Below are 27,660 nucleotides of genomic sequence, written 5' to 3'. Positions count from 1 at the left end.
AGACAGGCTACTGGGCTAGCTGGACCTTTGGTCTGACCCAGGACGGCCATTGTAAGCTCAGGGCTCAGGGTCGGGGGTCTCAGTGGACCCCCTTGATTTTCATGCACACCTGGTCCTGGGTGGCCAGGCTGGCAGCTCTCCTGCCCTAGACAGCCACTTTCCTGTGCCTAGTGCAGAGATCATGGACGAGGTCCACGATGTCCGCACTAGCCCAGGAAGGTGCCCGCCTCTTGCGGTCCAGGGAAGCTCCCGGGAGCCGCCAGCCTGGTCCCGGGAAGAGGGGGTGGGCTGGGGGACATCGGGTGGGTGGCTCGAGCTGTGCCAGGTGCAGGGTCTGCTGGCTGGGTGCTGGCAGGCTTGCACCTGGCACGGGCACCGTAGCCAGCCCGTGCCCCTTTAAGGGGTCCGGGGCCGGGAGGGGGGCATAGAGTTTCCCTGGTGTTGGCCAGAGTGGCCACCAGGGAAACCTGGGGAGGGCTAGCCTCCCACTAGTTCGAATTAAGGGGCTACACACCCCTTAATTCGAACTAGCTAGTTCGTACTAGGCTTAATCCTCGTAAAATGAGGTTTACCTAGTTCGAACTAAGCGCTCCGCTAGTTCGATTCAAATTCGAACTAGCGGAACGCTAGTGTAGCGCCTATTAAAGTTAGTTCGAACTAACGTCCGTTAGTTCGAACTAACTTTGTAGTGTAGACATACCCATAGAGATATGAGGAGCTAGCATGTCAAATAACAAGTTGCCACCTTTACAACAGCATTTGTAGGGACTAAACAGTTGGAAATAATGTCACTCCTCTGACACAAAAAGCTGTGTTAATATACTACAAATTATTCTTCTGAACCCTGATCAGCCCTATCTATGTTCTTGGGTAGTGAGGGACAAGGCTTTACACTAGGTCTATGCAAGTCCTAGGGCCTGATTCTCTTTTTTATACCAGTCCAAGTCATGAGTAACCAAACTGAATTCTGGAGTTATAGATGTGGAAATTTGGTGCAAATAAGTGGAGGACTGGGCTCATGGTTGTGCAGCCTGTCTTTCTGTAATTCTTAGAAAGACTTATGGTAGGGCACCACTAAATGCCTCTAGAAAAGCAGGAGCCACCATCTGCCTAGACAGACCCGTCTAGGGCCACGGACACTACCAGCACCCGTATTTATGTCACCAGACAGAGAGACATATTATCATTGCTTCCCTCAGTGTTACTCTGGCCAGGAAATGGCACTTGGCATAATTTAAATGCAGATGAGTAGCTAAATATGACTTACAAAATTCAGCTGGTAACAGCTGTTTGTATCAGAAGTCCATTCATTGTGGAAGGTAAAAGTTTAAGTAGAGAATTAAAATCCATTTAATACAGATTGGCCACTAAACATGTCACAAAAACCAGCTAAAGATCACTGACTTTCAAAGTGAAGGAAAACAAAAAACGGAAGCCTATATTATTATTTAGCCTATAAGATAAAAGCGAGAATGTAGAGAATGAGTATTTACAAGAAAATCAGTTGAAGGTAGCCTGTACACAGGCTTCCTGGCAGCATGGACTGATTCCTTCCCCGCCCACCCATTGTCCTGTGTCAGTGCAACCTTGTACATCTGATTTATCTACCACACAAAACAAACTTTGAAGTTTCTGAAAACTGGAGTTGTTAAAAAATGACACTTTTTAATCTTAAAAAGCAGGCATGGAAGAAAACCACAACATTTGCCCACAGAAGCAAACTCTTAGCAGGTTAAATTGAATTTTTTCAGTGCCAGTTCAGTATTTTTAAACCATATTTACAGTATTATGTCATTTTTCTCATTTTAGGTTATATTTTTAAAGTTAGTTCTGTGGACATCTTTCTGGCATAGACCATGCATTTTCATAGATTCTTGTATGTATAATTATTATTATTAACAATGACGATAGTAATTTGTATTGTATGACCTAGAACAGTGTTTCTCAAAGTGGGTCACAGGCCCACTTTGGGAAAGTTTTTAGCGGGCCCATGCCACTTTGTTTACCTAAAAAATCCATAGCCATGGAGCCTTGCAGCTACTGTTGGCTCTGGTTCACCATTTCGAGCCTAGAGGAGCCGTGGGAAGCAGCAGGCCTGTGGCTCCCTGCAGCTTCTCTTTGCTGGAAATGGTGAACTGGAGCCAATGGGAGCTGTGAAGCTCTGTGGTTACAGACCCTTTAGGTAAACAAAGTGGCACAGGCCCACTAGCGGCTTTCCCAAAGCGGGCCAGTGGCCCACGTTGAGAAACATTAACCTACGCCTCTGTGTTTGATGCTGTAGAAATGCTTAACAAAAGAGATGGTCTGTGCCCCAAAGAGCCTACAGTCTGAGTCACTCTAAGTAGCACTTACAGTCTGAGTCAGTAAAATATTGCACCTATCTATTGAGAAGTAGAACTAAATATGCCACTTACGTTGAAAATGCATTATTCTGCTTTTCACATCGTATTCCTTTGCAGCTGTTGGTTTCATTTGTTTCATAATAGAAGTACAGCTGGTTCAATCCATTTGCAAAAGCTAGCAGCACAAGACAGTATATGAATAGAAATTTTAAAATGTCCAGTAACATTCTTCCTAGAGATATTTGCAGAGGTCCCAGGTGAGAATTTGCAGTAAATAATGAGATCAAGCGCAGAGAACTAAAGATGTTCGCTATAGCAAACAAAGCCTCAGCCACCAATGTGGGGTGCCACATATCCCAGTTTTCTCGTAGGAGCACCCCACTATACTGGAAACAAAACAGAAAAGGGAAAGTTATCATTTTGTTTTCATACAGAATCCAAAGTTCTTCAGTTTCTTTGCGAAACCATTCTGTTCAGGCACCAATATGACAAAATGTAAGCCTTTTTTCTTTCTTTTTTTTTTTTTTTTTGAAAGTACTGTGTCTGGTTTATCTCTTTGAAGGAGTTTATAATCTTAATATTAGAATAAATATGGTTTGTGTGTTTGTCCTTATCCAAAAATTTCATCTGAAGAGTAATTTATACTAGCCTTTTTTGTATTTTATTATAATTGCAGTGAAAGGACTAAATGTCTGGTCTTTTTGTAATTATCCATGACAGAGTAGAAAAATTGTACACACTGTAGCTGTATTTAACAAATTTATGAAGATCTGGCTTTCTCAAAAGGCAGAAAGTAGGTGCTGGATCCTGCAAAGTCAATGAAACTACTCAAATGAACAAGAATACCATATATAAGCATTTGCTAGATTAAGGCATGGATAATTGCTGAAAAGTTTCTATATAGTAAATAAAGAATGAAAATATCATTTAATCTCTAATATTAAAACAATGCCAATATCTATGCCATGCCTAATTGTTTACTTACCTTGTTTTCAGTCAGTCTCGTCCTTGTATTCATGAACCTTTAACATTCCAAGCCTACCAACAGGTTCCATGAAGCTGAAATGCATTTTAAAAGAAAGCCTTTCTAAATACTATTCTATGATTGTATTGATTACCTATTGAGTATCTGTAATATGCTCAGTGCTGTTCAAAACATAGCAGAAGACATAGGGCTAAATTCACAAAAAGACCTAACTATCACATTAGGAACCAAAATGCCAGAATAAGACCAATGGGGCTACGTCTAGACTACAGGGTTTTTCCAGGATACCACTGGTAACCCAGAAAAACTCTCCTGCATCCAGGGAACGCGTCTACTCTTCCACTCTTTTTATTGTGTGGAAGAGCAGACGCACTCTTTCAGAATCCCTGTCTTCCTCATTCCACGAGGAAGAAGGGCTCTTCCAAAAGAGGAGGGTTTTCCAAAATTTGGCCCAGTGTAGACGGGCCAAATTTTGGAAAAGCCTCTTCCGAAAAACTATTGGAAAAAGGTACACATATTGTGCTCCGCAATTTGCATATCTTTTTCTGATACAATATTGTAGTCTAGACGTAGCCTGGGGTTCATAAAACCTCTGTACTGCTCTTCCCAAATACTGTAGTCATTGGTATCTACATTTTTCCAGTAAAAACTCCCTAAGCATTTGTGCTTCTGCCTCTGCACATGTACAATGCTACCGCCTGCCAGGCGTCTGGACTTCTTAGTTCCCAAAACAATGCATGAACCAGGGGAAGACAGACATTGGAACTGAGAGGCCTGATTGGTAAGCATGCTCAGAGCTTGCCCACAGGGGTCTGATCCAGTAGGTGAGATCACACATAACACCTGTGCTGTGTCTACATTGGCACCCCTTTCCGGAAAAGGGATGCTAATGAGACCAGTCGGAATTGCAAATGCCACGGGGGATTTAAATATCCCCCGCGGCATTTGCATGAACATGGCTGCTGCTTTTTTCTGGCTCGGGGTTTTGCCGGAGAAAAGCGCCAGTCTAGACGGGATCTTGTGGAAAATAAGCCCTTTTCCGCAAGATCCCTTATTCCTACTTGAAAGTAGGGCTTATTTTCTGCAAGATCCTGTCTAGACTGGCGCTTTTCTCCGGCAAAACCCCGAGCCAGAAAAAAGCAGCAGCCATGTTCATGCAAATGCCGCGGGGGATATTTAAATCCCCCGTGGCATTTGCAATTCCGACTGGTCTCATTAGCATCCCTTTTCCGGAAAGGGGTGCCAATGTAGACACAGCCCACTGGTGGGAGAAACAGGACCTCACTCAGAACTTTTACCTCAGTGTAAAAAGCTTGGTGTGTGGGAGCTGACCAGTTCAAGTTCCCACTGCAACTGGCAGGGCAAAGGGGGGAGAACTGAAGTATATCTCTCAGCTGTGTGGCCTAACCACTGAACTATGGGAGGGTATGTCTACACTACCCCGCTATGTAGACATACCCGTAGAGCTTGTGATGGGACTCCCTCCATCTTTCTTGTTGAAGTCTTTCCATGTGGATAAATAATGCAAGAGTCATTGGGTCAGAGAGAGGGAAAGAACGAGCAAGCATGAGAATAATTCTGTAGCCTCATGCTGAGGGCACTCACTTGAAAGGTGGAAGATCCAATTTTCATTGTCCAATGCCTTTTCTACCCACATCTACATCTGCATTCATGATATAAGGTTGTACCCTATGAGCAAAGTGGACAATGCACTGAATTTGTGTGTGAGGAAAACTCCATTTTGATCCTCATGTGAAAATGACCTATAGGCTCACACCAAATTAGTTCCTTCAATTTGTTAGTTAAATAATTTTTTTTCGCAAGGAATTATTCTTAGTTTCTGAATGTAGTGGGGGGGAGAAAAGTCTCCCACAAAACAGTCAATGTAACTGTCTTTATGAAAATGGCTTTTAAAATTAAAAGAAGTAGTGGAACAGCCTCTACAGAGAAAGCCCTACCTCAGCCCAGGAGTGAGGGCTCACACCTGAGGTGGCAGAACCAGTCAAATCTCTGTGGGAGTGGAGAACCAGGGGCCTCCCCACATCCAGGATGTGTACCTTAACCACTAAAACTTAGGACAGAGGTCCTCCTCTTCCCTCCCTCAAACTTCTTGCAAAAACTATGTAGGTGTCCACACCAAGGCTATGTCTAGACTGCAGGCTTCTTTCGAAAGAGGCTCTTTCGAAAGATCGCGTCTAGACTGCAGGCGGATCTTTCGAAAGAAAAATCCGCTTTTTCGAAAGAGAGCACCCAGCGAGTCTGGATGCTCTCTTTCGAAGACGGCCTCTTTACATTGAAGAACGCCTTCTTTCGAAAGAGGAACTTCCGAAAGAAGGCGTTCTTCCTCGTGAAACGAGGTTTACCGCCATCGAAAGAAAAGCCGCGTTCTTTCGAAATAATTTCGAAAGAACTCGGCTTGAGTCTGGACGCAGGGGAAGTTTTTTCGGGAAAAGGCTACTTTTCCCAAAAAAACCCCTGAGTCTGGACACGGCCCAAGAGGGGAAAGATACCGATTGTAAGCTGATTGTAATAAAAGTCCAGCCTGGACTTAGGTACCAAACTTTTGGAGAGAGGGTCAGCGGGTTTATGATACATCTCTCTCCTCAGCATATCCCATTGGCTAGTTGAGGAGAGGAGCTGATCCCACTCTGAGACACCTATCTCTCCCTATTCACAGGGGGTATGTCTACACTACAAAGTTAGTTCGAACTAACAGACGTTAGTTCGAACTAACTTTCATAGGCGCTACACTAGCGCTCCGCTAATTCGAATTTGAATCGAACTAGCGGAGCGCTTAGTTCGAACTAGGAAAACCTCATTTTACGAGGACTAAGCCTAGTTCGAACTAGCTAGGCCAACACCAGGGAAACTCTATGCCCCCCTCCCGGCCAACTCTGGCCAACACCAGGGAAACTCTATGCCCCCCTCCCGGCCCCGGACCCCTTAAAGGGGCACGGGCTGGCTACGGTGCCCGTCGCAGGTGCAAGCCTGCCAGCACCCAGCCAGCAGACCCTGAACCTGGCACGGCTCGAGCCAGCCACCCAATGCCCCCCAGCCATCCCCCTCTTCCCAGGACCAGGATGGCGGCTCCCGGGAGCTTGCCCGGGACCGCAAGAGGCGGGCACCCACCTGGGCTAGTGCGGACATCGTGGACTTCGTCCACGATCTCCGCACTAGACAGGAAAGTGGCCATCTAGGGCAGGAGAGCTGCCAGCCTGGCCACCCAGGAGCAGGTATGCATGAAAATCAAGGGGGTCCACTGAGACCCCCGACCCTGAGCCCTGAGCTTACAATGGCCGTCCTGGGTCAGACCAAAGGTCCATCTAGCCCAGTAGCCTGTCTGCCGACAGCGGCCAACCCTAGGGACCTTCGAGGAGATGGACCGAAGACAGTGACCAAGCCATTTGTCTCGTGCCATCCCTCTCCAGCCTTCCACAAACCTTGGGCAGGGACACCACTCCTACCCCCTGGCTAATACCACTCCATGGACCCAACCTCTATGACTTGATCTCACGTCCCTTTAAACTCTGTTCTAGTTGTAGCCTTCACAGCCTCCTGCAGCAAGGAGTTCCACAGGTTGACTCTTTGCTTTGTGAAGAACAACTTTCTGTTACTACTTTGAAGCCTGCTACCCATTCCTTTCCTTTGGTGTCCTCTAATCCTTCTTTATGGGAACTAATGAAGAACTTTTCTGGATGCACCCTGTCCACCCAACTCCTGCTTTTATAGACCTCTATCCTGTCCCCCCTCGGTCTCCTCTTTTCTAAGCTGAAAAGTCCCAGTCTCTTTAGCCTCTCTTCATATGGGACCTGTTCCCAACCCCTGATCATTGTAGTTGCCCTCCCTTCTCCCACCCTCTCTCTTCCCCTCTCCCACCTCCTTTTCCCAGTCTCCCCCAGTTTTGTTCAATAAAGACAGATTCCATTTTTGAACACAATTGTCCTTTATTTTGTACATCAAGAAAAGGGGCTAGGGAAGGGTAAGTGGATGGGGTACGAGCCCCCGATGGGGAGAACTGGGCTGGCTCTGCGGGCTTCTAGGGGTGGAAGCTCCCCTGCAGCCCCCGAATTGCCCCCTCTCCCCAGATGGCAGCCTGCAGCAAGTGCAGCCGGTCTGATGGCCAAGTGCTGTGATGTGCCCAGTGTGGGCACTCCGGGCACTCCAAGCCAGGACTGGTTTGCAAGCGGGCACCCCTGAGAACTGTCTGTCCGGGGTGGGGGTCGGGTCCCTTTAAGCGCAGCCCTCGGCTAGCCTGAGACAGCATCTCCACACTCTAAGTCCTCCTCTGATGCCCTGCCGGCACTGCTTCCGGCCATCCTTAACCCCGGTTCAGGGTCCACTTTATGTGGACATGCTAGTTCGAATTAGTAAAACGCTAATTCGAACTAGTTTTTAGTTCTAGACGCGTTAGTTCGAATTAGCTTAGTTCGAATTAACTAATTCAAACTAAGTTAGTTCGAATTAGCGCTGTAGTGTAGGAATCTCTGCAAATCTAGGAGTGAACATATTTCTGTATGTGCACTGTAACTGTATACTTAGTGTCTACAGTCATTTTATTGGTAGTCTTTCCTAACATTAGTCTTTACAGTGTCACAAGACTCCTTGTAGTTTTTGCAGATAGGGTACGTCTACACTACAGCGCTAATTCGAACTAACTTAGTTCGAATTAGTTAATTCGAACTAAGCTAATTCGAACTAACGCGTCTAGAACTTAAAACTAGTTCGAATTAGCAAGTCCACATTAAGTGGACCCTGAACCGGGCTTAAGGATGGCCGGATGCAGTGCCGGCAGGGCATAAGAGGAGGACTTAGAGCATGGAGATGCTGTCTCAGGCTAGCCGAGGGCTGCGCTTAAAGGGACCTGACCCCCACCCCGGACAGATAGTTCTCAGGGGTGCCCCGCTTGCAAACCACTCCTGGCTTGGAGTGCCCGGAGTACCCACACTGGGCACATCACACCACTCAGCCATCAGCCCGGCTGCACTTGCCGCAGGCTGCCATCTGGGGAGAGGGGGTAATTGGGGGGCTGCAGGAGAGCTTCCACCCCCAGAAGCCCGCAGAGCCAGACCAGTCCTCCCCATCGGGGGCTCGTGCCCCATTCCTCCCTCACCTTCTTCCGCTTACTCTTCCCTAGCCCCTTTTCTTGATAGAGGATAGAGGTGTCTAAGGGTGTGTCTAGACTACAGAGTTTTATCAACAAAAGTGGACTTTTGTTGACAAAACTATCCCTGCGTCCACACTGCCTTTGAGTTATGTCGACATAACGTCGACAAAACTCAGCAGTTTTGTCGATGTATGTAAACCTCATTCTACGAGGAATAATGCCTTTTATCGACAGAGTTCTGTTGATAGAAGGCATTATTGCAGCTACACTCTCCTTTGCGTCCACACTGTTATGTCGACAAAGCGGCTTGCTTTGTCGACAGAACTGGATGTAGTCTAGACGCTCTTGGTTGACAGAAGCTTTGTCGACAGTATCTGTCGAAAAAACTTCTGTTGAAAAAACCCTGTAGTCTAGACGTACCCTAAAAGCAGGGGTTGGGTGGAGAGGGTGCATCCAGAAAAGTTCTTCATTAGTTCCCATAATAGAAGGACTAGAGGACACCAAAGGAAAGGAATGGGTAGCAGGCTTCAAACTAGTAACAGAAAGTTGTTCTTCACAAAGCAAAGAGTCAACCTGTGGAACTCCTTGCTGCAGGAGGCTGTGAAGGCTACAACTAGAACAGAGTTGAAAGGGAAGTGAGATCAAGTCATGGAGGTTGGGTTCATGGAGTGGTATTAGCCAGGGGGTAGGAGTGGTGTCCCTGCCCAAGGTTTGTGGAAGGCTGGAGAGGGATGGCACGAGACAAATGGCTTGGTCACTGTCTTCGGTCCATCCTCTCCAGGGTCCCTAGGGTTGGCTGCTGTTGGCAGACAGGCTACTGGGCTAGATGGACCTTTGGTCTGACCCAGTACGGCCTTTGTAAGCTCTGGTCTCAGGGTCGGGGGTCTCAGTGGACCACCTTGATTTTCATGCACACCTGCTCCTGGGTGGCCAGGCTGGCAGCTCTCCTGCCCTAGACGGCCACTTTCCTGTGCCTAGTGCGGAGGTCGTGGACGAGGTCCACGATGTCCGCACTAGCCCAGGCGGGTGCCCGCCTCTTGTGGTCCTGGGCAAGCTCCTGGGAGCCGCCATCCTGGTCCCGGGAAGAGGGGGAGGGCTGGGGGGCATCGGGTGGGCGGCTTGATCCATGCCAGGTGCAGGGTCTGCTGGCTGGGTGTTGTCAGGCTTGCACCTGGCACGGGCACCGTAGCCAGCCCGTGCCCCTTTAAGTGGGCCGGGGCCGGGAGGGGGGCAGACGAGTTTCCCTGGTGTTGGCCAGAGTGGCCACTAGGGAAACCTGGGGAGGGCTAGCCTCCCACTAGTTCGAATTAAGGGGCTACACACCCCTTAATTCGAACTAGCTAGTTCGAACTAGGCTTAATCCTCGTAAAATGAGGTTTTCTTAGTTCAAACTAAGCGCTCTGCTAGTTCGAATTAAATTCGAACTAGCGGAGCGCTAGTGTAGCGCCTATTAAAGTTAGTTCGAACTAACGTCCGTTAGTTCGAACTAACTTTGTAGTGTAGACATACCTATATAGACTAACATGGCTACTCCACTGAGAGTAATTTTATATTGAAACTGTCTCTTAGATAAAGACAAATAATAATGAGACTGAAAAGGGATATACTTAACAAGGCGAAAAGTACCTTTACCACAAAGAGACCAACCCAACCCAACCTAATGCAAACTTCCCACCTCCACTGTCCTCCTGTAAATTGCTCATTCATTAATTTCCTCAAAACCAGTATGTGTATAATTACCTAACTTTAGTTCATTTTTTGACTTAGTATATGAAATGGCTGTTTAATAGTATGTCAATATAAGGTCATAAGACATTGAGTAATATGAAGTGACTATAGGAATGTAACAGTTCCTGTACAGAAGAAAATTATTGATACATTAAATGTTCTATCCCAATTCCAGCAGTGGCTTCTATTTAGTGATTTGAAGAAGGTACAAACACAAATGTATTCTGTCACCTGGGCAACACAGAGCTCTGATTCCGCAATGCAACAGTGGATGAGCCTGACTTCAGTGGACTTTGAATCAGGCCCTCAGTGGAGGACTCCTGACAGGCCATCATCTTCCACTGGCCAACCTTAGGCGAAGCATGACATTTGATTTCTTGGATTGCTCGTATTATTAGCATGAATATAATTTCTGCACTCCACTTCCATCCCCCAAACATCACTTTGACAGGTTGCAAAGATAATAATCTACTTCTACTATATACTTGAGAGACTTTGTGTGTCTGTGAGTCAATGGCTACGTCTACCCTATATGCTTCTTGCGCAAGAAGCCTTTTGCACAAGAGTTTTTTAACAAAAACTTCTTGCGCAAGAGCACGTCCACACCTCAAAGTACATCGCAAAATCAATCTGCTTTTGTGCAAGAGAGTGTCCACACTGCATGGTTTCTGTAAAGAGAAATCATGTGTTACTAATCTATTAGAGTTCTTTGAAAGTTAACAAACATGCAGACAAGGGGGATCCAGTAGATATAGTATACTTAGATTTTCAGAAAGACTTTGACAAGGTCCCTCACCAAAGGCTCTTGTGTAAATTACATTGCCATGGGATAAGAGGGAAGATCCTTTCTTGGATTGAGAACTGGTTAAAAGACAGGAAACAAAGGGTAGGAGTAAACAGTAAATTTTCAGAATGGAGAGGGGTAACTAGTGGTGTCCCCCAAGGGTCAGTCCTGGTACCAATCCTTTTCAACTTATTCATAAATGATCTGGAGAAAGGGGTAAGCAGTGAGGTGGCAAAGTTTGCAGATGATACAAAACTGTTTAGGATAGTCAAGACAGAAGCAGACTGTGAGGGACTCCAAAAAGATCTCACCAAACTGAGTGACTGGGCAACAAAATGGCTAATGAAATTTAGTGTGGATAAGTGTAAAGTAATGCACATCGGGAAAAATAACCCAATTATACGTACAGCATGATGGGGGCTAATTTGGCTATGACAAAACAGGAAAGAGACCTTGGAGTTATCGTGGATAGTTCCCTGAAAACATCCACACAGTGTGCAGCGGCGGTCAAAAAAGCAAATAGGATGTTAGGAATTATTAAGAAAGGGATAGAAAATAAGACTCAGAATATCTTACTGCCCCTGTATAAAACTATGATACACCCACATCTTGAATACTGTATGCAGATGTGGTCTCCTCACCTCAAAAAGATATTTTGGCCTTGGAGAGGGTTCAGAAAAGGGCAACTAAAATGATTAGGGGTTTGGAACGGGTCCCATATGAAGAGAGGTTAAAGCGACTGGGACTTTTCAGTTTAGAAAAGAGGAGGCTGAGGGGGGATATGATAGAGGTATATAAAATCATGAATGGTGTGGAGAGGGTGGATAAGAAGAGTTATTTATTAGTTCCCATAATAGAAGAACTAGAGGACACCAAATGAAATTAATGGGTAGCAGGTTTAAAACTAATAAAAGAAAGTTCTTCACATAGCGTGTAGTCAACCTATGGAACTCCTTGCCAGAGGAGGCTGTGAAGGCAAGGGCTATAATAGAGTTTAAAGATAAGCTAGATAATTTCATGGAGGTTAGGTCCATAAAAGGCTATTAGCCAGGGGACAGAAATGGTGTCCCTGGCCTCTGTTTGTCAGAGGCGGGAGAAGGATGGCAGGAGACAAATCGCTTGATCATTGTCTTCGGTCCACCCTCTCTGGGGCACCTGGTGCTGGCCACTGTTGGCAGACAGGCTACTGGGCAAGATGGACCTTTGGTCTGACCCAGTATTGCCGTTCTTATGTTCTTATGTTCTCTTGCGCAAGAAATCTCTGATGACCATTCACAGAATGGCCATCAGAGCACCTGTGCTTTTTCCCATAGGGGTTTCTTGCACATGAAACCGCTCTGGAGCATCAACACTTGCCTTCTTGCACAATAGCTGTAGCACTAAAAGCAGTTATGCCTCAGAAAAGGAGATTTACCTATGGCGGAAAAAGCCCTCTGTTCTGCTGTTTAACTGCCCATTTAATTGAGCAAGAGCTCATTTGATGTGTGGACGCTCCACAGGTTTTTGAGCAAAAGCAACAGTTTTTGCGCAAAAACCTTGTAGTGTAGCCTGTTTTGTTCAAGAACTCCTCCTAGATGAGTTAGTATCACCAAATTTGGTATGCAGCTTCCTCTTATCATAACTTAAAGCAAGGTCAGGGATTGGTTGTGCTGGGAAAATGGGATGTGCCTGGAATGGAATTGTATCTCATAAAACCATGTAGAAAAGAGACAGACTCACCAGGCAGGTGAAAGCGGCTGGCTTCCCCCACCCCAGGACTGATCCAGCCCCAAGCTTCCCTCCCCACAGGAACCCTTTAGCTAGGGCAAGGGGGGCAGGCTGAAGCTCCCCTCACTGATTCATTTGGGAACATTGCTGGCTGTTCCTCTTTGTCAGGGAGTGAAGGGGAAAATAAGGGGAAAGCTCAGCTTCCTGCATTCCTCACTCTGGCTGGAGAGCAGAGGAGGCAGACAAACCAGGACCTTCCCCCAGCCAGGGTACATGCACTTCTCTCCTGATTGTGCCCGCTGGAACTGCAGCAGCCACGGAGAGGCACTTATCACCTGGTGTCAAGATGCTATGGTGAGAGAGGGCTGGGGTTGTTCTCTCTCCCCAGGGCAGCCAGCTTTCTGAACCCCTCATTCCCAGCCCCCCTCCCCCGAGCAATAATTAATTAAGTTAAGAACCCAAGCAATGCTGGGTAAAATCTTCTTGTCTATTTAATAACTATTTCATATATAGGGGAAATGCATACCTGCACCCCTATGGAAAACTGAAGAAAGCAAAATATGGAGAGATTAGAACTATGCACAGACTAGAACTTCAAAACAAATTAATCATGTATATTAATGGTGCCAAAGGAATATGAAATAACAGTTCCTGCTGATTATTCACATAAAACCATACACAAGATTAACATCCAAGCCAGTTGCAAGCATTGGGAAAGTAGCCAGATAATTACTTTTGTTCCTCTAGAGCAGAAAACATAAATTGCAGAATTATCCTGTGATCCTGAGGAGAGACAGTGTGGTCGAGTTGTTATAAAAATGTGACTAAGCGGACCTGGTTCCAGTCACAGCTCTGCTATTGATCAGCTATCTGACCTTAATCAAGTCACATATGGCTCTACATATCTGTTTCCTCACCTAAAATAAAGAGATAAACATTTTTCCTACCTTGGTAAAATGCTTTGAAATCATTGGATGAAAGGTATTATATACATTCAGATTATTGTTATTAGGATGTATGTGTCATTTGGCTACATTTCAGAGAACCAATAGAAAAAAACTGAGAAAATAACTGGCCTAGTCTTTTAACAAGAACAAAAAAACTGAAGCACAGAAAATATGTTTTTTGTTACTGCAAAGTTAAAACTCCAGTGTGAGTGAATGTCTGATTTTCAGAACTGGCCAAATATCAGTCAAAACCAGTTGGAAATGATAGATAGACTAAGCACCCCAGGGCTTGAACCAATGATATTTAGAGGGATAACCCCATCCTTATACTAATTAGCAGAGTAGATTTGATATGGAAATGACTGAGACAATAAATAGGGAGTTTATATACAGAATCACTTTTCAGGATAGGACTACACATTAAATATGAACCTCTGCCCCGAAAGTGATAGAATTACATAGCATTCCATGTTAATGGATGAGGATACAGTACTAGTACTAAAAGCTATGCTTCAATTTAATAAAACATTAAAAGCATCTTTGGTTGTAATGCATCACAGTGAGAGAAGTAGTGCTTGACTTAGCAGTACAAAACATACTGTAGTTTCAAACTGTAAACACAATCCTCTGTCAAACAGCATAAATAGATGTATTGTATTTATAAGCCCCAATCAGGTATGTCCCTTAAAATGAATCGTGTGTTTATAAACTTAAAATGTATTTGAGCACATTACATTAATAACCTTGTAACATTTATTAGCAGAGGCAGAGAAAAGGAGAAAGAGAAAGAGAGAGAGAGGGTATGTCTACACTACCCTCCTAGTTCGAACTAGGAGGGTAATGTAGGCATACCGCACTTGCAAATGAAGCCCGGGATTTGAATTTCCCGGGCTTCATTTGCATAAGCGGGGAGCCGCCATTTTTAAAACCCCGCTGGTTCGAGCCCCGTGCAGCGCAGCTACACGGGGCACGAACTAGGTAGTTCGAACTAGGAAATTTTTCTTCCAGCAATTAACTCATTTTTTTCTGGGAACATCTTCCACAGAAGGTGCTATGCCTTTGAAACAAGGAAACTGGTTAAATGTGCATTGTGCCACTGGAGTGATGCACAATAGATGGTCCACATGTAAGAATTATGACTATGTAATTATTTCAGCAAAAACAGTAATGCTACATTTAGCAAATGAAAGCACAGGTCATATTATCACACATTGGTAGAGTTTGTAATCCCAGGTCCACATGTATTGTACAAATGGAAAATAATCATATAATAAGATTTTGAAACAAATGTGATTGGTTAATCAATTAACCATTCATTATTTCAGTTCATTACATCAGATGTATTATTTATATACTCTGAATTAATCCTTTTGCCAAAGGTGAAAAAAAGCAAGGAAGGTAGTTAGCTTTAAAATCACAGGCATAACAAAACAAATAATTGCAGAATTAACGGCAATGTTTTGTGCACTACCATGTGTACATTTTGATTCTGAATAGCATTATAACACTAATGTGGAGGGTAATTGATACATATTACTTTAGACACCGTCACCTTGGAATCTGATTACAGAAAGGAAAAGCAGTATAGGAGATTAAAGGAATTATTATGGTTTCAAATTAATATTGCTCTAAAAGGAAAAATTGGATGTCTACAATGCTTTAGAAGGGTTTGCATTACCAAAATAGTTCCTGGTCACTATAGGTGAAACAAGGTCTGCATATTAAAGCACATTTCATTAACTTTCTGAATAAGAGAGGGCAGATTTTTCTCTGCCTTTTCAAATACTTTTGTTCTACATGAGTGAGCACAGGGACTCAAATCTGGCCACAGGAGCTTAGATAAAAATTCTCCTGAGAATGTGAGAGACTCTGAGTGGGAATGCATGAAATCAGCACAAGCAGCTTACTATGCAACCTATCTTCTCCCTAGGCTGTTGAGATGCAATGCTTCCCAAACTATTGGTTATAATTCCAAATGGGGCCATGCTATCAGTAGATGGCTGCAGGGCCAAAGCATCAGATTTGGCCGACAAGATGATGTCATCTGCCCTGAACATAGCCAAACCTGCTCCACAAACGCTGTACTTGGAGGCTGCCATTTTGTAGATCTAAATGGCAGCTTCTTCACAGCATGACCTTGCATGTATGGTGCATGCATTTTGTAAAATGAGGCTTTTTGGCTCTGGTGTTTGTGTGGCATGTCTGGACATGGAGGTGGCTAGGTGAAGGCCATTTGTACCATCAGGCTGTGCAAGCATCCAGGTGGGAATCTTGAATCCAAAAGATCCTTATTTGTGGGCAGCAGCCTACTCAACAGAACATCTTCTCTGCTTGGACTAGTAGGAGCTTGTGCTAGCCTTTGCTGAGGGAGAACTGGCAGTGATTTGTAAGCATCTTAGGGTAAGGCCAATATCTTTTTATGCCACCCTGAGTATCCCTGACACACTCAAGCATAAAGAATCATTGTAAGTTACTCTCTCTCTCTGCTGCCCTAGTATCACCACCCAGGACCGTCTTAAGTCCTGGCCTCATTTGCTTAACAATAAATTCCTAAAATGCGGGGTAGGGAGAAGCAGGTCAGGAAAAATAGGTGGTAAGTTCTGGCCCTGCTCCTGGTCCAGAATGCCACAGTGGAATGGAGAAGCCTCAGGACCCTAACTCCACTCCCCAGCTGGCTCACCGGGTGGAAGTCCCGGTGCTTCAATTCAGCTCCTCAGTTGGCACTCTGGGTGGGCTGGCAGGGATAGGCTTGGATGTAGAGAGGGTGGGCCACAGTCCACTTAGGCTTACCTGTGGCAATGCCACTGAAGTAGACTCACTTTGACTCATAAAGTATCTGCTTCATTGTCCAGCAGGCCAAGGGGCTTGGCATAATTGGTGAGACTTTGATTTTGCCACATGAGATTGATATGGTGAAGCTAATGTGTGAGAAAATGGAGACAAACTCAAAGCCATACAACTGTGGGTCAGGAAAACACATGGCAGAGAGTTTGAAAATCACAGATGCTTTTGCTCTTCAAGTTGATGTAAGCACTGAGGATCCTAATACACATGCCTTGGCTTTTGTGAAATACACATGGGAAACTGCAATCCTTGGATATATAAGTTACATCAATGTAAGTGGCAGTATAAACCAGCTCTATGTCATGGATCCATTTGAGAAACTGAACGAACTCATACAGGTCTGCAAGGAAAGAACAACCCACACTCTTCAGCTGAGTGATTGATGTGACATATTGGATCACATAGGTCCCCTTGGAGTTGTCATCCGATGTGCTGATCAAGTCACTGATGCCCACTTTCATGCCCATTTGGGCACCCCACCATCCTGTCCTGCTGGGCCAGAAGCAGAAGAGCAACACAGACACTGAACCAAGCTCAGCTATAAAGCTTTTGGCAACACCTGGCCCCCAAAGACGACCTCTGTGATCCAACCTGTCCCAGTGGCATAATCCAACAGGTTGTTCTGGTGTGCACAGCTGGTTGTTCTGGATGTTAGTTATGATTTTAAGTGTGGTGGCTGGAGAATAGATGAAGTAGTTACCAGTTTCTTATTTTCTGTTTGTTTATTTTGGGTAAGGGAAATAGAAGCAGGAAAATCAGCAAAATGACTGAGAGCGAGGCCCCCAAAAAATTGGCACTTCACAGGGTCCAAGTTGCATAGAAGGCTTATGGAATTATGGAGGCTAGAGATAGCAGGGAAAGCTGCCATGGAAAAAGCTGCTCACGAGAGAGCCCTGGAGCTAAAACAATTTTAAAAAGTCAAAGAAGAAGCTCAAAAAGCTGTTCCAGAGGAGAGGGAAGAAGAGAGGTTGCATGAACTGGAAGAGAGTCAGAAACCCAGTGCAGCAGGAGCTACATCAAAAATCCTCAAGTGAGATTGACTCTGCCCAGTTTATGATAAATCTTCGAACATCGACAACTATTTCATCACCTTTGAGAGACTGTGCACCATCCATTCAATTCCTGAGGATTAGAAGATGACCTGGCTGGTTGCAAAACTGTCTGGGAGTGGCTAGACGCCAGACTTACCGGCTAAGAAGCCTGCTGTAAACACCTAACACTAGTGTTTCTAATGCTACGTCTAGACTGCAAGCCTCTTTCGAAAGATCCTCTTTTGAAAAAGAGCATCTAGACTACAATCAGTACTTTTGAAAAAGCAAGATGCTTTTTCAAAAGAAAGCACCCAGGCAGTCTGCATGCTCTCTTTTGAAAAAGCACAGTTTGTATTACATAGCACCTCTTTTCAAAAGAGCACTTTCGAAAAAAGGCGTTCTTCCTTGTAAAATGAGGTTTTCCGCAGTTGAAAAAACTGCTGTGTTCTTTCGATTTATTTTCAAAAGAATGCAGCCGCAGTCTCGATGCAGGGGAAGTTTTTTTAAAAAAAGGCCACTTTTTTCGAAACCCCCGCATAGTCTAGACACACCCTAAGACTGAACAGGGGAAAGGACTGGGCTCAAGCTAGGTGGCTGCTTAGCATGTGAAAGAGATAATGAGAACAACAGTTAGGGTAAGAATTTGCATGTAACAAGTTTAATAGTGTTAGAATTAGCTGGGAGGGGGGCGTTTACTATTATTTTGGCTTAATAACTTTCTGTCCATTTTCACTTGCAACCACTTAAAACCTACATTTTATACTCAATAAAAACACTTTTGATTATTATTAAGTGCAGTATAAATAATTGTTCCCTGAAGGGAGCATCCACTGTGCATATCTCTCTTTCATTGAAAAAGAGGATGAACTTACAAGCTTTCTCTCTGTCAACCTTTTATACAGAGTACAACAGTTTTATTTAGGCTTTTAGTCCTCTTTAGGGGTTGAGTTCCTGGGTGTTGACAAAGGTCTTATAGTTGAATCCTCCCAGAGCTGGGCTGGTTCAGTGTCTGTGTTGGTCTGCGGGGGGTCAGGAACCCAAACTCTTGTGCCTTTGGTGGAGGAGACCAGAGCTTCTGGCCCAGCAGAACAGGGTGGTGAGGTGCCCCAGAGGACAGGAAGGTGGCTGTCAGTGGCCTGAATGTCATCCAGTGGCTAAACCCCAAAGGAAACTCTTTGATCCAACCCATAACAATTGAATCATAGGATTCATGCAGAAAATTGATTTCTGGAAGAAAAATCCATTGAAGACAAATTAGGAATCCTTCCTACAGCTTTGCAAGTTCCTGGCTGTCAGTAAAATTATTGCGCCTCCCACACAGGTGATGGCTGAGCGTCTCAGCCAGATGGAGGAACAGTTTGCATCCTTTCCCCCCAATTTGGACATGACAATATATGATTGGGTGTGAAACCTACTTTTGGTGCAAGTCTAATTCTATGGATATGCCAACAGCTGAAATCAAATAGCTCATCAAAATTTCCTATGATCAATCCTTGTGAGGAAGACACGCATAATTTTCTCTTCTAGAGTTCTGGTTCACTGTGAAGACTGAATATCCTGCACTCTATGGATGCATCTTGAAATTGCCAGTGACATTCATGAGCAGGTAATTGGGTGAAGCTGGATTCAGCACTGTTTTGTCTGTCAAGTCATAGTATCTACCCCTTGTTGTTATTGCATATGAGATTCAATGTGCAATTTCTATCACATCCCTGGACTTCAAGACTCTGTGTTGCAATATGCAAGTCCATGTGTCAAATTAGAGAGCATTACATATATTTAATGTGCAAATTCTTAGATTCCATGGTCACTATGTTGCTTTGTTGTGGTCTGGGGTCACAGGAAACAGTAAGTGTGAAAATGGGGTCATGCAGGCAAAAGGTTTAGGAACACCTGATGTGATGCAAGAAGGAGATGGCAGGTCAGGTGTGTGCAGGGGGATCTGGTTCACTCTGACAATTATCAACTGAGCATATTGGCATCTATGAACCATTGTCATCTGATATAAATGAGAGAAGCTCCTAGACTGCTCTAAACTTATGCCATGGCTGCAGCAGATGCTGTGACTCAAGAATTGGGATCTTTAATTAGCTCCTTTATGGCTGCTCATTTTCTTTTTAGCTGACTGGATCCTGGTCCAGGAGAAAATTTGGCCATGTAGTTATTAGATGGTTGATGGAAATCAACTTTAAGTCATTGAAATACAATGATGATAATGAAAAATATAAATTAGAAAGTTTTCATAAGTGATAAGAGCTGTGTGAAAGTGTTGACAATTTTTTTTTGAAATCTATCTATATATTTAAGAAATGTGTGTCGGTCTATCCGTCTGTGAGTCCATTTGTTCAAGAACTCCCAAACGATGAGAGCTAGGATCATCAAATTTGGTATGCAGCTTCCTCTTATCCTAACTTAAAGCAAGGTCAGGGTTTGATTGTCCAAGGACAATGGGATGTGCCTGGAATTAGATTGTTTCTCATAAAATTGAAGGAGAGGGATCTGGTAGGAGGGAGTTATACTGTGGAATGATCACTGAGGGGCAGCAAATGTCGCAGCAGGAAGACACTGGTAGGCAGTAGACCCTCTACTCCCAGTCTGGGCTTGGGGAGTACTTGTGGGAAGCATGTACAGTTGCCCCACCCCTGGGCCGGACCCAGGGAGCATTGGTGGGATACATGCACTCCTCTTCCCCCACCTCTGGGCCTAGGACGTGCTAGTGGGAGATACTGCCTGATGGTGGGTGGGGCCTGCTAAAGACCACTGACTTCCATCTCAGGGCTGGCCTGGATGGAGGATGGCTACAGAGGCTGCTTGCCAGCACTCCCTGGGCCTTGCCTTTGGGCTGGCTCCACCCACCCTCAGGCAATCCCTGTGGTAAAGCTCGCAGAGGGGGGATGAGCTGCCACGGTGCACGTCACCACCACCACTACTCTGGCCTGGACCCCAATATTTTTCCTTCATTTGAGACAACTTTGAAATTGGAATATTTAATTATTACAAGGAATGCCCACGAAATTTTGAATTCACATTGAAAATATGCAACATTCAACTATTCATGGGATATGTCTACACTGAACGCTTATTTCGAAATAAACTATTCCAGAATAGTTATTCCAAAATATATTATTTCAAAATAACATGTCTACACAGGAAGCCTCAACATTAGTCTGAGGCAGGTTTCCCTAATGTAGATGTGCTATCTAGATTTAGTGTCCCAGGAAGCACTAGGGAGGAATAAATTAGAATATCCCTGGTGAGGGGCTATTTCAAAATAGCAGCAGTGTAGCGCCTTATTGCGAAATAGCTATTTTGGAAATAGGCATTATTTTGGAATAAGAGTTATTCCTCATTCATAGAATGAGGTTTACAGATTTTAGAATAAGCTGTCTGGTATTTCAAAATTATTTCAAAATAACAGAATGGCTGTGTAGACACTCACATTGTTATTTTGAAATAACACTAGTTATCTTGAAACCGGTGCAGTGTAGATGCACTCATACTTTTGAAATAAATTGATGTTTCTCTGGAAGAAAGTTCAAATGTTGATTATGTCACATTTCTCATTCAAATAAACAACAATGCAGAGCAAATGGACTAATTTTACCCAATAATGATCCTAATATTTAGTCAAAATACGCATTAACTTCCAGTTGATTGATAAAATTAAACGAAAAGCATTCAACAATGTAAAAGTAATACTTTTTATTGTTTTTTTAAAATTTCTAATTTTTTATGCAATCGGAGAGTGAGGAGGGTGCATAGAACTTGTTAAATAATCTTAGTAACATAGCTTCAGTAGAAAAAAAATTATGCAAAGACTTTTTGGCATAAAAAACACACTTGTTATACACACCTAATAATAATGATTGGCATTTTTATAGTAATTTACATCCAAACATCTCAAATTGTTTTATTGATACTGGTAAATTAAGCCATCCAAAGTTCCATGGCACAGATAAAGAATATTAAAACCATTTTACTAATGGCAAAACTGACAAGTTAGGAAAATGATTAATTGAATCATTCTAGCAGTCTATTAATTAAAAAACCTTTCAAATATAGAAGCATTTCAAAAAGTATAACCTTAGTTATTTAATATATTTTTATAAAAAATACTAGCCAACAATAAAATGATTACCTTTGAAAAGGCAACGATTTTCAAAGAAATTGTTGCCAAGTATAAGGAATTCATTACGAAATCCATTAGGTTCCACCAGTCATGAATGTAATCTTGTAGTCCACCATCCCACATCTGTTTAATTTCACCCCATATGAAACCTGTGAATGTAAAAAAATTAATCCTAAGCATGATTTCCAAAAGATTTTTATACCAATCCATCATTTAGACTTCATTTTCTGATTCACATATCCAAAATGCATTTTCTAAGCAAGCAAGCCCTGGCATGTCATTCATCTAAGCATACAGCTTTATTTTCTTTTGCTTTCTTTTTATTGCCATTTCATTATATTCTAAAGAGTGTAAAAAAGTGGTCTAAGGTAGCAATTATTGCTATGTTCTTCCCTTGGTTGTGTACTCCAATTGATCTCAATGGAAACTACATAAATGAAGACACTGGCCATTAACTTGTTTATGCTACCATAGGATATAGATTTTTCAAATTTGTTATCCACAATGATATCTGTTATCCCACAGAAATCTCTAGTGTCTTCAGAAAAATATTTCTAGCCGAAATATTAAAAACCATAGTCCATTCATTTTAAATCTGGTGATCTAGGAACAAGTTTCAAGTGTAATCTCCATTTATCAATTTAGATATGTCATTCCAGAAGTATTTAAAGCTGCTAGGAATTGTTGCATCTGGTCTGATGTGAGCTCCACTGAACAGCTCCAGCAGGCATGTGGAAACACTTTAAAACTGTAATTATTAAAAGCCTCCCTTGGGAGAATGTGTTGAATTAGTGCTTGAATATTAAGAGTCTCTTAAACATGGCATTTTAAATATGCATTGTACATAAATATGTTCAGTCTTTGGTTAAAGATGCTGGTGGAAGTTTCACATTTTTCAAATTTACTTTCTTCTCTCACTAAATGAATTTAAATGTTCATTAAAGGTCCATGCTGACATTAATGGAGACTGAAAACTTTTATTTACACTTGAGGGGAATATCTATAAGTTGTTTATCACCTTTTCCTTAGTCATTTCTTTTGGTAACATTAAGCAGAGACCCGATAAACTCTAGAATTGTACCATAAACTCCAGAATTAGGAATTGTCTTTCTGTTATAATCTTTATCTTCACCTAAGGTGGCTGCATGGAGGAGACATCAGACCCAACTCCTTTTTTTTCCTTCACAGGTGCTTAAGAGAGTTTTGTTTTTCCCTGACATAAGAGCATAAAGGTCTGATACACACAATGCTAGTAAGAAACTAATATTTATTCCCCTACCACAATCAAATTATAAGTCACGGTTGCAAAAGTTTTGAACGCTGTCATATGACAGGGCTCAGTGTACATTGACTGTGCCCTGTTATATCATAATGTATGGATGCTGTCCACTTATATAGGGGACGGAGCATCCCCCTTAAAGAAATACCCAACTCATTTTAGTTGTGCTGCTTTGCAGAGTGTGGGGTCTAAGTGGGAATGCCAACCAGCAGAGGACATAAGGGGCATGCACAGGCTTACAGGGATCCCTAGAGTCTGATGTCTACGTTGTAATGAAGTCTCTCCTGAGAGCCAGTGATACTCCAGTCCTAATAACCATTACAAAGTATATAATTTTGTACCTATAATGGAAATTCTGTTCTTAAGGTATATGAGTAAAGTAGGTCACTAGAGGGTGATAAACATGTTCTTTTCAGACTAGCAGTAACAAACATTTCTCACTGTCTGGTTATATATAAATTAAGGTACTGTATGTTTTACAATGGAAGCTTATTTACACACCGAGCCAGGTTCTTGCAGAACATATCAAAAGCCTACAGGGAAAAAAACAGTCTAGGGGAGCGGGGGCTAGTGGGGTCTCCTGCTTAGGAGTAAAGACAATGGATTGTTGGAGTATCTCTCAGTGTACAAGGATGTACCATTATGTTTCACTTAGGAGGCGAGCTGCTAGCATGCATGTCTTGTGAACCAAGTGTCACAGACTGTAATATAAAACATCAGCAGAAAGACTTTGGGGTGAGCTAAACAAGGACAAGAAAATAACTTCTTAGATAATAGAATAACAGATATTTTCTATGTATCCATGAACGAAGCAGACTGGGAAGAGCTTCAAAAAGTTCTCACAAAACTAGGTGATTGGGCAACAAAATGTTGATAAATGCAATGTGATGCACATTGGAAAAAATAATCCTAAATACACATACAAAATGATGGGTACTAATTTAGCTTTAACGACACAAGAGAGAGATCTTGGAATCACTCTGGATAGTTCTCCAAAAACATCCATTCAATATGCAGCAGCAGTCAAGAAAGCAAACAGAATGTTAGGAATCATTAAAAAGGGACAGAGAATAAGACAGAGAATATCTTATTGCCTCTTTATACATCTATGGAATGCCCATATCTTGAACATTACATACAGATGTGATCACCTCAACCCCAAAAAAGATATATTGGCAGGGCTCAACAAATCAGTGTATCTACTCGCCCATTGCGAGTAGATATCAGTTGGTCGCCCTGTTCACCGGCGGCGTGCGCATGAGCAATGCAGGTCTGGCGCATGCTCAGTGTGGGGCTGGCGAGTGGAGTTCACTGCAGTTTGTCAAGCCCTGTATATTGGCATTGGAAAAGATTCAGAAAAGGGCAACAAAAATTATTAGGAGTTTGGAACGGATCTCAAATAAAGAGAGATTAAAAAGATGGGGATTTTTCTGTTTAGAAAAGAGGAGATTAAGGGGGAATATGATAGAGGTCTATAAAACTAAGTCTTGAGTGGAAAAAGTGAATAAGGACGTTATTTACTTGTTCCCATAATGTACGAATGAGGGATCACGAAATAAAATTAATAGGTAAGAGGTATAAAACAAACAAAAGGAAGTTTTTCTTCATTCAGTGCACAGTCAACCTGTGGACCTCCTTGCCAGAGGATGTTGTGAAAACCAGGACTTTAACAAGGTACAAACAAGAACTAAATAAATCCATGGAGGTTAGGCCCATCAATACTCATTAGCCAGAATGGTTAGGAATGGTGTCCCTACCCTCTGTTTGTCAGGGACTGGAAATAGATGACAGGAGAGGGATCACTTGCTGATTACCTGTTTCTGTTCACTCACTCTGGGCATCTGGCATTGACCACTGTTGGAAGACATGATACTGGGATAGATGGATCTTTGGTCTCACCAGTATGGCTGTTTTTACGCTAATTTGTTTTCATTAATTCTATTTTCTTTTTCTTAAATCCCAATTCTTTGTTAAATAAATAAAACTTCCTCATGCTAAAAGCAGATGATAATGTGGTGTCTTAAGCAATAGAAGCCATGGGAAGCATCACATTCAGAGAACCTCTCTTCAAAAGACTGAGCAGTAGAGGTGCTAACCTCACCTTGGTCTCTATATTTGACCTGCTTTTGGATCATTTGACCAAATTCAAGAAAGAGAGGCTACTTCTAGACTGCAGAGTTAAATTAGAAAGAGGCTTTTCTGAAATTTGGTGCCTCTACACAGTGCCAATTTTCAGAAAAACCTGCTCTTTCAACACATCCCTTATGCCTCATAGAACAAGGTTTTACAGGGATGGTGAAAGAGCGCATCCGCTTTTTCAAAAAAAAATTCAGAAAAGCAGACGCGTTCCTTGGATGCGGCATTGCTTTTCCAGGATACCTCTGGAAAAATGCTGCAGTCTAGATGTAACCAGAGAGACAGTTATATAAATGGACCCCATAGCAAGCAGGTCTTAGAGATTCACAGGTATATCAACCTAAATAAATTCTTCTCTAATTCATCACATTTAAGTATTCTACTTAGAATATTGCTTGAGGACAATGCAGAATGGCATTGGGATGATTAGTGAAACAAAAGTTTATGAGAACTAAAAAAAAAGTGGCCATGGAAGCACTGCTGCTGAAGTAATTTGACATTACAAATAGCCTAAAATCTGAATTGATGCAACTCCAAAAGGGCTGGAGGCTGTTTTTCTTGAAGATAATAACTTAATAACATATGCTTTCAAAGCATCATCTGACTACAACAACATTATGTCCAGACTGATCATAAAAAAATAAAAATAGTTAGCATTTCTTTGTCAATGTTATGAGCTTATAGGCAGAAAGAAGCCACATCACAGTTCCAAGCACAACTTAGATTTCAGAAAATGATAATGATATTGGAAACAGTCTCATTAATTGTGAAATACAGGTCTTATAATAGGAGTTTTAGGGCAGAAATGCTTTCAAGAGGCCTTAAAGAGGCTTGGCTTTTAAATTCTTGTCTGCCATGTTTACGACCTGATCCTGGAGTTTAGAGAAAGCTAAAAGAGATTAGGCACTGCAAATATATGCCAGGATGAGGAAAACACATTAGATGAAACATTTCTCCACTTCTAAGTGGACTGCAAGCCAGGGGAGGAACATTGGAGGCTGTTTGTGATCCAATAGGAGACAGAAGATATAGCAGAGACATTTTACACAAAGCTGGACTGCTTATCAATATAACAGAAAAAAAGTGAAAGGGACTTTGCCTGGAGTCCAATTTGAGAATTATAATGTATAAAACCAGAACTGGGCAAAAATGAGACATTTTTAATAATGACAAAATGATTAAATTAAAACCTAAAAATATTTTGATTTTATGAACATTGAATGTTGTAGGAGAGGGGGTCAGTAAACATTTTTGGTGAAATTTTTCAGTTTCAAAAACACAAATCCCCAGCTTTTCTAAAACTGAAATCTTATTTTTAAACCCAAACAACAAAATAGTGTGGGTTTAAAACTAGTTTTAATTTCGCATTGCAATGCTGAAATAAAAATCAAAAGGAAACAAACTGTCCAAAGAAAGTTTCTGTCTTTGTTGAGAAGGCATTTCCACTGAAAAACAATTTTGACATCAAAATTAAAATAGTTCTTTAAAAACTATATTCAACTTAATATTGAGAACAGGACTTCTGGTTATTACTGAGTCATTTGTTTTCTAAAATAAAACTTTAATTTCAGTTTTTAGCTACCAAATACAAACAGGAGAGACACAAGTTTCTGTTGTGCAAACAGTGCCACTCTAAAAAAATTTCAGTTCACTCTCCTTCCCCCTTTTATTCTGTAGCATCTCTGATGAAAATGCCAGTTAACTAAGATACCAAAAAAATTGATCACTGATAATTTACACTATTATCAATCAATCTCCTATGGCATTCACCATAATTTTTACTTTTAAAAACATTTTTTCTTCATTTCCCATTAGAACAATTAAGCCGTTAACGAGCAATGATATATAAATTGACAAAAATAATCAGATGCATCTTGATTAAATCCCCTTCTAGAAATCCCCTCCTGAATTATTACAAAACAAATCAGATTTTCAAGGATCAGTAGAAACTTGGTGAAAATGTTATCTTGTCTTCACAACACAAACATTTGTAAAGCTGCTTTATGTTGTTTATGATATAGTGGTTTAGATGTAATTTTCTTGGCCTTGCCATGATATCAAAGACATCTGTTTTTATGTTTATTTTGACATTGACTCCTAAGTCTCTAAGGGCCAGATTTGTAAACGTATTTAGGTACCTGAAAATACAGATAGATTTCTAGTGGGATTCTCAAAAGTTCCTATGCACCTTAGTTAGGTGTCTCGAGCCTTTTGAAAATCTTACCAGATTTTCATCTATATTCTTTTTCAGATACCTAGATACCTTTAAAAAAACCTGATCCTAAATGTTTTGGAAGGTATTCGTTAGTCAACCTCTTGCCAAGGCCCTCCATATGCCCTGCTTTTGGAGGTTATTAACTTATTTGGATTCTGCAGGATATGAGAAACCAGAAATAACACACACACACACACACACACACAAACCCCAACCAGTATCTGAGTATTTTTTTCAGGTTAATAAAGAAAACAGCTTGTGTCATGGAAGCTACAGAGTCTTTTATTAAACTACCCTGAAGACTCTAATTGAATAGACCTATTGAACAGACAGTAATTGCTTTATTCCTTTTCATTCTTTGACAGGCTCATCTGCTTTCTTTTGATTTACTTCTAAATCTAATTTTAAGTGGTTTAGTAGTTTAAAATC

General features: G+C 42.3%; 1 protein-coding gene across 2 annotated transcripts in view; it reads right to left on the bottom strand.

The window, feature by feature from the left end:
- TRPC4 (transient receptor potential cation channel subfamily C member 4) overlaps positions 1-27,660 on the bottom strand; it is a 237,796-nt gene that overhangs the window by 27,665 nt on the left and 182,471 nt on the right. For both annotated transcript variants that reach the window (XM_006124925.5, XM_075919126.2), the window contains 2 exons: positions 21,611-21,750; positions 2,415-2,728 (listed from right to left, as the gene is read on the bottom strand). In XM_006124925.5, the coding sequence (XP_006124987.1) occupies positions 2,415-2,728; positions 21,611-21,750 (454 nt within the window). The remainder of the gene's footprint in view (positions 1-2,414; positions 2,729-21,610; positions 21,751-27,660) is intronic.

The sequence above is a fragment of the Pelodiscus sinensis genome, chromosome 1 (genome assembly GCF_052426305.1).
Source record: "Pelodiscus sinensis isolate ZL-2025 chromosome 1, ASM5242630v1, whole genome shotgun sequence".
NCBI lineage: Eukaryota > Metazoa > Chordata > Testudines > Trionychidae > Pelodiscus > Pelodiscus sinensis.
This window is presented reverse-complemented; position numbering and strand designations above follow the sequence as displayed.